Source organism: Hylobates moloch, unplaced genomic scaffold (genome assembly GCF_009828535.3).
Source record: "Hylobates moloch isolate HMO894 unplaced genomic scaffold, HMol_V3 SCAFFOLD_1, whole genome shotgun sequence".
NCBI classification, from domain to species: Eukaryota; Metazoa; Chordata; class Mammalia; order Primates; family Hylobatidae; genus Hylobates; species Hylobates moloch.
Window position 1 is genome coordinate 39,698,311 of NW_026652276.1, and position 10,504 is coordinate 39,708,814.

The 10,504-nt window shown below is 45.4% G+C and overlaps 1 protein-coding gene across 2 annotated transcripts in view; it reads right to left on the reverse strand.

The window, feature by feature from the left end:
• BMPR2 (bone morphogenetic protein receptor type 2) overlaps window positions 1-10,495 on the reverse strand; it is a 191,271-nt gene extending 180,776 nt beyond the window's left edge. For both annotated transcript variants that reach the window (XM_058439639.1, XM_032754917.2), the window contains exon 1: window positions 9,957-10,495. In XM_058439639.1, the coding sequence (XP_058295622.1) occupies window positions 9,957-10,074 (118 nt within the window). In that variant the 5' untranslated portion in view covers window positions 10,075-10,495. The remainder of the gene's footprint in view (window positions 1-9,956) is intronic.
• Window positions 10,496-10,504: the final 9 nt, after the last annotated feature.

The following is a 10,504-nucleotide window of genomic DNA, read 5'->3' on the forward strand; positions in this document are numbered from 1 at the left end:
TTATAAAATCACAACCATATAAAAATACATGCTTTTTTTTTTTTTTTTGCTGGGCGTGGTGGCTCACGCCTGTAATCCCAGCACTCTGGGAGGCCAAGGCAGGCAGATCACGAGGTGAGGAGTTCGAGACCAGCCTGGCCAACATAGTGAAACTCCGTCTCTACTAAAAATACAAAAATTAGCCGGACATGGTGGCGTATGCCTGTAGTCCCAGCTACTCGGGTGGCTGATGCAGGAGAATCGCTTGAACCCAGGAGGCAGAGGTTGTCATGAGCCGAGATCACGCCACTGTACTCCTACCTGGGCAACAGAGCGAGACTCCATCTCAAAAAAAAAAAAAAAAAAAGCATCTTTTTCTTAATTAGAAGAAAACATACCGGCCGGGCGCGGTGGCTCACGCTTGTAATCCCAGCACTTTGGGAGGCCGAGGCGGGAGGATCACGAGGTCAGGAGATCGAGACCACGGTGAAACCCCGTCTCTACTAAAAATACAAAAAAAATTAGCCGGGCGTGGTGGCGGGCGCCTGTAGTGCCAGCTACTCAGAGAGACTGAGGCAGGAGAATGGCGTGAACCCGGGAGGCGGAGCTTGCAGTGAGCCGAGATCGTGCCACTGCACTCCAGCCTGGGTGACAGAGGGAGACTCCGTCTCAAAATAAAGACAACATACCACAACAAAAAGTGTTAGGGTTGTGTGAAGATTAATATTTTTTCTCTTAATTTTTCAAATGAAAACAAAATTTTAAAAAAGCTTGCCCTAAAACGTTAGCCTTGTGTGTCTACTACAATTATATAGATTTGCTCATAGACTATTCTTATTTACAAAAGCAAAGATTGAACACAGATTAATAATAATAGAAAGTCTTAACTAATTCCTCATCTAAATGAAACAAAAAACTGGAGAATCTGGATTACTGGCCAAATATTTATACATCCCTTCACACTTACCATTAACACATTTTGTTCTAAATTATCCTATTTTGCACTAAACTTACTGGGGCAGAATGAAAGTACATGATGGTGTATATTTTTGACACCAATTATAAGGGCAAACTACTGTCTTAAAGGAGAAAGGGGAAGTGAGATCTGGCTTTAAGAAACTGAAATTTCTCGGCCAGGCACGGTGGCTCACGTCTGTAATCCTAGCACTTTGGGAGGCTGAGGCAGGCAGATTACCTGAGGTCGGGAGTTCGAGACCAGCCTGACCAGCATGGAGAAACCCCGTCTCTACTACAAATACAAAATTAGCTGGGCGTGGTGGTGCATGCCTGTTATCCCAGCTACTCAGGAGGCTGAGGCACAAGAATCACTTGAACCCGGGAGGTGAACGTTGCAGTGAGCGGAGATCTTGCCATTGCACTCCAGCCTGGGCAACAAGAGCAAAACTCCGTCTCAAAAAGAAAGAAAGAGAGAAAGAAAGAAACTGAAATTTCTCAACCTCCATTTGCATCTAACCTTCCAGAACAGATGTGGATCAAATACCTAACTCTCCCGAATACCTAACTCCATCTAAAATTCTTAGGCCAATGCCTCTGGCACAATACTTTATCATGTCTCATAATTTTTCCACCAAGTCCACTGTGGACACATTTAAGATGTGAATGATTGCACACATTTTGCACTATATCTTGATAATTTGGGTAATGTATTTTAAACGTTACTGATGCAAAAGGCAGGGTTAAGGTACAGTGTTGGGCATTGTGATTCTAGGCATGCATATAATCTTTCATATCAGTGTTTTTTTTTTTTATTTTTTTTTGAGATGGAGTTTCGCTCTTTTGCCAAGGCTGGAGTGAAGTGGCACCATCTTGGCTCACTGCAACCTCCGCCTCCCGGGTTCAAGTGATTCTCCTGCCTCAGTCTCCCAAGCAGCTGGGATTATAGGCGCCCCGCCACCACGCCCGGCTAATTTTTGTATTTTTAGTAGAGATGGGGTTTCACCATGTTGGCCAGGCTAGTCTCCAACTCCTGATGTCAGTTGATCCACCAGCCTCGGCCTCCCAACGTGCTAGGATTACAGGTATGAGCCACCACGCCCAGCCCATATTAGTGCTTTTGAAAATAAATTTTTTTTTTTTTTTGGAGACGGAGTCTCACCCTGTTGCCCAGGCTGGAGTGCAGTGGTACGATCTCGGCTCACTGCAACCTCCGCCTCCCGGGTTCAAGTGATTCTCCTGCCTCAGCTTCCCGAGTAGCTGGGATTACAGGCATGCGCCACAACGCACGGCTAATTTTGTTTTTTTCTTTTTTCTTTTTGACAGAGTTTCGCTCTTGTTGCCCAGGCTGGAGTGCAAAGGCACAACCTCGGCTCACCGAAACCTCCGCTTCCCAGGTTCAAGCAATTCTCCTGCCTCAGCCTCCTGAGTAGCTGGGATTACAGGCATGTGCCACCACACCCGGCTAATTTTGTATTTTTAGTAGAGAGAGGGTTTCACCATGTTGGCCAGGTTGGTCTCGAACTCCCGACCTCAGGTGATCAGCCCACCTTGGCCTCCCAAAGTGCTGGGATTAACAAGCGTGAGCAAGCCGGGCGCGGTGGCTCACGCTTGTAATCCCAGCACTTTGGGAGGCTGAGGCGGGCGGATCACGAGGTCAGGAGATCGAGACCACGGTGAAACCCTGTCTCGACTAAAAATACAAAAAATTAGCCGGGCGTGGTGGCGGGCGCCTGTAGTCCCAGCTACTCGGAGAGGCTGAGGCAGGAGAATGGCGTGAACCCAGGAGGCGGAGCTTGCAGTGAGCCGAGATCGTGCCACTGCACTCCAGCCTGGGTGAAAGAGCGAGACTCCGTCTCAAAAAAAAAAAAAAAAACAAGCGTGAGCCATGGCGCCTGGCCTAATTTTGTATTTTAGCAGAGACCGGGTTTCACCATGTTAGTCAGGCTGGTCTCAAACTCGTGACCTCGGGTGATCAGCCTGCCTTGGCTTCCCAAAGTGCTGGGATTATAGGTGTGAGCCACAGCACTCGGCCAAATTTTTGTATTTTTTGTAGAGCAGGGTTTCATCATGTTGGCCAGGCTGGTCTCGAAATCCTGACCTCAAGTGATCCGCCTGCCTTGGCCTCCCCAAGTGCCAGGATTACAGGCGTGAGCCACTTCGCCCAGGCCACACTGCAAATTTTTAAAAGGAAAAAGATTTTGGGTAATTGCTTAATGCACAAATTAAGAAATGTTTGTTCCTAATGTTTACCAGATTAAGCAATAAAAGATATAGATTAAGTAGTAATTACCACAAAAAGTAGAAATAAAGTTATAGAACTTGAGAGTTAGAAACAATCTTAGATCCAGTAGTTCTCAAAGTTACCTAAAATTTACTGGTTGATGAGGGCATCAAAGGCAGATTCCCAGGCTCGTTGTCCAGAGATTTGGATTCAGTAGGTCTAGTGGGGTACCCATGAATCTGTATTTCGAAATGATCAAGTACAACCCCATATTACAAGTGAGAAAACTATGTTAAGTAACCTATTTGCCCGGAATCACATAGAATCTAGGTCTCATTAACTCCCAACAGTGGTCTTCCCACTATACCTCTTAAACTACATACTTTATAGTTGAAGGAACTAGAACAAAGAAAACATTACTAGTGTGTTATGTGAGTCAATAAACAATCCTAGAATATTCCTGGTTGAAATTCCTATTTATTATTCATTCACTAAGTATTTCTTAAATGTCTACTAAATTATAAAACTAATAAGACATGAATACTGTCCTCTGGAAGCAATTATCAGTTTGAAGGACAAGGCAAATACATAAAACTGATATCTGGCCAGGTGCGGTAGCTCACACCTGTAATCTCAACACTTTGGGAGGCCGAGGTGGGCGATCAGCTGAGGTAAGGAGTTTGAGACCAGCCTGGCCAACATGGTGAAACACGGTCTCTACTAAAAATAAAAAAATTTCGGGCGTGGTGGCTTACACCTGTAATCCCAGCACTTTGGGAGGCCAAGGCAGGTGGATCAAGAGATCAGGAGTTCGAGACCAGCCTGGCTACCACAGTGAAACCCCATCTCTACTAAAAATACAAAAATTAACGAGGCATGGTGGTGCACACCTATAATCCCAGCTACTTGGGAGGCTGAGGCAGGAGAATGGCTTGAACCTGGGAGGTGGAGGTTGTAGTGAGTTGAGATCATGCCACTCCACTCCAGGCTGGGCGACAGAGCAAGACTCCATCTCAAAAAAGAAAAAAAAAAAAACAAAAAACTGATATCCAACAGCATAGCAATCTACGAGTCGGTGCCAAAATAAGTGGTGTGGCCAATTATAAAATTAACTGATTCACACAGATTCCACTCAGTATTTTTTAATGGTTAGAATTTACCCATTAGTGATCAATATTTAATTTATTCTCTTTTTGTTTAAAAAAACTGGCCTTTAATGAAGGAAAGGTTTTGTCTTGTGTGAACAGTTATCTCTCTCCTCACTACTCATCCACATCAATACCACTACTATCACATCATCCCACATGCCAGAATAGCTTTTGTAGAGACCAAGGTTTATATCATTTTAATGCAAAAAACTAATTAAGAGCTCAGCCCTCTTCAAAGGGTAAGAAAAGCCTCCCTTCTGGACCATCTTACTGATTATATGTGGTCTACTGCACATTTCAATTCTTCTTTCTTCTGCAATAGTACTATACATCCAAATATTACATTAGCCTCATCATAGGCAAAGTGTACTTTGATACCTCTTGTTTCTGAGCTTAGCCATATGACTCGGTCAGCCAATGGGATGTTAGGAGAGCATAGTCTGGAAATGTGCTGGCAGGGTTGGGCCTGGCCTCTTGCACTTCTGCCAATGCCATGACACAAGCTTCCCCCAGATAGATGTTACTTCTCCCTCTAGCCTGGACCCCAGAAGGAGACACGTGGAGCAGAATAAATGCCTATTGTTGCATGCCACTAAGATTTTGTGGTTGCCAATAATTACACAGCAAAATGTCACTGAATCACCATATTTAAGAAATCCAGCCCAAGTGTGGTGGCTCACGCCTGTAGTCCCAGCACTGTCGGAGGCAGAGGCGGGCAGATCACGAGGTCAGGAGTTTGAGATCAGCCTGGCCAATATGGTGAAACCACGTCGGTACTAAAAATACAAAAATTAGCTGGGTCTGGTCGCACACACCTGTAGTCCCAGCTACTTGGGAGGCTGAGGCAGAAGAATCACTTGAACCTGGGAGGCAGAGGTTGCAGTGAGCTGAGATGGCGCCACTGCACTCCATCCAGCCTGGGTGACCCAGCAAGACTCTGTCTCAAAAAAAAAAAAAAAAAAGGAAAGAAATCCAGGGCCAGGCACAGTGGCCCACACCTATAATCCCAGCATTTTGGGAGGCCGAGGCGGGCAGATCACCTGAGATCAGGAGTTCAAGACCAGCCTGACCAACATGGAGAAACCCTGTCTCTACTAACAATACAAAATTAGCCAGGAGTGGTGGCACATGCCTGTAATCCCAGCTACCCGAGAGGCTGAGGCAGAATTGCTTGAACCTGGGAGGTAGGGGTTGCAGTAAGCCCGGATCACACCATTGCACTCCAGCCTGGGCAACAAGAGCGAAACTCAAAAAAAAAAAAAAAAGAAAGAAATCCAAACAATCAGGACAGATGATATAAAGCAGTGCTTCTCCCTCTGCCCGGCCACCCCGTCTGGGAAGTGAGGAGCGCCTCTGCCCGGCCACCCCGTCTGGGAAGTGAGGCGCGCCTCTGCCCGGCCACCCATCGTCTGGGAAGTGAGGCGCGCCTCTGCCCGGCCACCCATCGTCTGGGGAGTGAGGCGCGCCTCTGCCCGGCCACCCATCGTCTGGGGAGTGAGGAGCGCCTCTGCCCGGCCGCCCCGTCTGGGAAGAAGTGAGGAGCGTCTCTGCCCGGCCGCCCCGTCCGGGAAGAAATGAGCAACGCGTCTACCCGGTCGCCCCGTCTGGTAAGTGAGGAGCGCCTCTGCCCGGCCACCCCGTCTTGGAAGAAATGAGGAGCACCTCTGCCCGGCCGCCCCGTCTGGGAAGAAGTGAGGAGCACCTCTGCCCGGCCGCCCCATCTGGGAAGAAGTGAGGAGCGTCTCTGCCTGGCCGCCCGGTCTGGGAAGTGAGGAGCGCCTCTGCCCGGCCGCCCCGTCTGGGATGTGGGGAGCGCCTCTGCCTGACCGCCCCGTCTGGGAGGTATACCACGGAGGCCAGAAGCAATCTGGGGGCTGGACGTGGTGGCTCACGCCTGTGGTCCCGGCACTCTGGGGGGCCGAGGCGGGTTGATCACTTCGGGCTGGGAGTTCGAGACCAGTCTGGCCAACATGGCGAAACATATGAAAAATACAACAGACAAACCAACCAACCAACTCAGTGACAACAAAACAGGTCTATCCTGGAGTCATACTCTAATTTTTTCTATTTTCCTCCCTTTCTGATCCTTTATCCCACTTTCTTTTTCTTCCTCTTCCCTCTCCTTCTTCGTCAAATAGAGGATTGAGTTATTATCACCGATTCATATAAAGTCCCTCTCTCATTTATTTTGATTCCCACTCCCCATTTTTATTCCCCGTCTTCCCATGTACAACCTTCCTAATATGTTTGATACGCATCTTTTTGTTTGTATGTATTTTTGGAAAATGTTTATTGTTTTTGTGTGCAAAAAAAATGAAAAAAATAAATAAATAAATAAAAAATAAATAAATAAAGCAGTGCTTCTCAAGCACCTGCTTGAGTGAGACTCTGGGGGGTTCTCCCAGAGAGATTCATTCAGTACATCTGGACTATAGGGCCAAAAATATGCATTTTTATCAAGAACCCCAGATAATTCTGTTGCAGTACCCACACTTTGAGAAAAACCAAAATGAAGATTACTAAACTTCAGTTACTCAGTAATACTCACTAACATTAATCTTACTTTATATAATGTGTGTGTTCCTCAAGAGATGTATGTAAAATTGCAATCTAATCAAGTGAATTATTTCAAATGCATTACAGAAGTTGACCTTTAAATAATAGCTGTGTTGTATTCTTTTATTAAGAATTCATTCATGGCCGGGCCTGGTGGCTCACGCTTGTAATCCCAGCACTCTGGGAGGCCGAGGCGGGAGGATCACGAGGTCAGGAGATCGAGACCACGGTGAAACCCCCTCTCTACTAAAAATACAAAAAAATTAGCCGGGCATAGTGGCGGGCGCCTGTAGTCCCAGCTACTCAGAGAGGCTGAGGCAGGAGAATGGCGTGAACCCGGGAGGCGGAGCTTGCAGTGAGCCGAGATTGCGCCACTGCGATCCAGCCTGGGCGGACAGAGCGAGGCTCCGTCTCAAAAAAAAAAAAAAATTCATTCATAAACCAAGCCGGCACATCTTATTTTTCATAAATTCTTTTTTTTTCTTTTGCATAGAAAATGTTCTAAGAATTAGGCCAGGCATGGTGGCTCATGCCTGTAATCCCAGCACTTTGGGAGGCTGAGGCAGGTGGATCACGAGGTCAGGAGTTCGAAACTACCTTGCCAACATGGTGAAACCTCGTCTCCACTAAAAATACAAAAAAAAAAATTAGCTGGGCATAGTGGTGCACTCCTGTAATCTCAGCTACTCTGGAGGCTGAGGCAGGAGAATCACTTGAGCCTGGGAGGGGGAAGTTGTGGTGAGCTGGGGTCGCGCCACTGCATTCCAGCCTGGGCGACAGAGTGAGACCCTGTCTGAACAAAAAAAAAAAAAAAAGAAAAAGAAAGAAAATGTTCTAAGAATTAAGGAGTCCAAGAACTCCATAAGTGAGAAAGAGGGAATCAAAAGAAATGATTTATCCATGACCCCAAAAAAGGGTGTGCTATCAATCAGTCTTCTAGGATTTATTTTCCTGTTCAGCTGCACCGTTTGCGCCTGTCCAGTTAACATCACTGAATCTGTGTAACCCAAATCCACACAGGCCCTCTCTAATCAGCTTGCACTTAATGAAGCTGCACTAGCCACTTCAATATTAGGCCAAGCAAAGTTTTACATGTTCAGAACTACGACATTTGCATAACCACTGCTGCACTAACACCTTGTAAGTGTCCCTGCTTCTTTACAAAGGTTGATCTGGTGAAGGCATCCTCCATCTCATATACCCAATAAGATGAGAAGTTGTTGCTGCTAGTGCTGCTGTTACCATTAATGTGGTATGTAAGGGCGCACACTATAATCCTGGCTCCATAATTTACTGACTGTGTGGTGAGTTATTCAAATTCTCTGTACTTTACTCTCCCTCTATGGAAAAGGGGAATGATAATAACCTACAATATAAAACTGTCATGAAGATGAAATGAAAAAATATATGTAAAGTTATTTGAATAGCTGATGGTGCATGGCAGGCACTTAATAAATACTAGCTATTATCATTACTGTTACAGGTCTGAAATCCAGCTTCACAAATTTTGTCATCTGGAGCTATGCAATACCAAAGAAAAAAAAGACTACAACCACTTTTAAGCAGTGATTCTTTTACTCTCTCCCTTTTAAGAGACACTATTCTAAAATGATTGTATTACCAAACAAAAATTAAGTTTATTTTTAAATAAATGCTTTTTCTCTTACTTCTGATCACAATATTATGAGCAGGTCATCATAAATGAGAATCTATTTTCTAAAAAGGTTAAGAATAACAAATAACATTGAAAAGCCTATGTTCTGAGATTTCTGCTCATGGAACGTTTAAGGCCTTTTACTCCATGTTTTACAGGAACCACATGGCTTATGGCTAGAGAATTTAAATAGCTAACACAATATAAAGAAATTTAGAGAAAAATCATTTTTACTCTGAAAGCAACTACAATTATTAAAAATATTAAGACATAAGTTTTAAAGTAAATTCAGAAGTTCAAATTATTTTAACAAAACCATAGAGATTTATCATCAATTTAACAGACATTAATCAACAGTAGCCATTATTCAACAATATCAAAAGCATAAAAGGAAACTTCAAATTTTCTTTCGGCATTTTCCTAGTTCAGACTTTCAAAACGAAAATAAGCAAGTAACCTCTGTATCTAACATACCAATGAGAAATTTGTTTAATGTGAAACACACTTATCAAAAGAAAAAAAGTAATTCGAAAGAGTCATTTGGTCCTTTACTCGTTTTAAAAGCACAATCTATTTGCCCATCATAAACCAAGTGTACGAGTCATATATAGAATTCACTCCTGAAAATTTCTAAAAGCAAATCACCAAAAGGCTGCTTGAAAAAATAGTTGCAAATAGAAGATAAGGTCTTTTTCCTAAGGTTTCTGAGAACTGAAATGAAAATATCCAAAGGAAAGGATGACTACCACCCTTTAGACTTTAGTGAAATGTCAAAGAACTTTCGGAGTCAAATCTCCTAGAAGTCTAATGTCAGGTCAAAGTTGTCTCGACAGCAAAGCCAATAGATGCCAGGTGACTAATGGTAAAGTTATCAAACCGTATAATACAATATATCAAGAATCTCAGTTCTGGCTTCCTCAACATTTATTCATTCGGTAACATTTCTGAATAATGAAAGGAATATGGATTCCCAGAGTGATCTAAATCTCAAAATAAGGTTCAAGTGTGTGTTCTCTGGTTGATGTTCTTTTTACTATACGCCAAAACCGCTTCTTTATAATAATAATTTTAAAAATCTACAGGTCTGTTTCCAGAGATCTCATAATAGGCACTGTTCACTGGTGATTAAAATATTATTTTTAATCGTTGCATTACCTCACAGCTAAAAATGTCAAGATACCACACCCAATATGTCTTTTTCACCCCGTGAAGGGGGGTGGGGTGGGAATATGGAAGTGGGGATAGGAAAATACACAAGAATATTAAAGGCGATTTCCCTGGAAGGCATGGAGCAGGCGCGCAGGCACCGGGTCGCAGCTTTGCTGCACCGCGATCGGGGGGACGCGTGGCGAAGGGCAAGCACAGGCCTCCGCCTCTGCGGGCTCCCTCCCTCGCCACCCGCAGGGGCAGTGGCCGGGACGCGCCGGCCGGGGCTACTCACCGGCCGCAGTGCTGACCAGCAGGATGGTCCATGGTAGCCAGGGCACCCGCCAGGGCCGCTGCAGCGAGGAAGTCATCCCTGGGCCAGCCAAGAAGCAGGAGAGCAAAGAAAGAAACATGGGAAGTAGACCGGCGGAGAAACAGCCGGGAGGCTCGTCTTCTCTCCCGTGGACTGATCCTGCCCGTATCACAATACAGTTTGAAAGGACAAATGGCAGATGAGAGGACCTAGCTGCAGAGCTTTCATGCCGCTGCAGAAATTCCCTTCATTTCTCTCCCTCGCGGCTGGGGGGGTTCCTTCGCCTCGGACGGGGTGCCGCGGCCCTCCAAACGGAAGGCATGTCTGTGTGGGAAAGCAGGGAGCCAAGAAGAAATCCCCCAAATTATTTCCCTCGTAGTTTCACGATATCAAAAAAATATCCAGGTCTGGGAGAAAACATATCCAGGGTGCGGAGGGCGGGGATTCGATCCGGGGTCGGGGGGCGAGGGTCAGAACTAGTTCCCGACTGCCGGGAAGGACGAAGCCGGGCGGGCGGCGGCGGCGGCGCC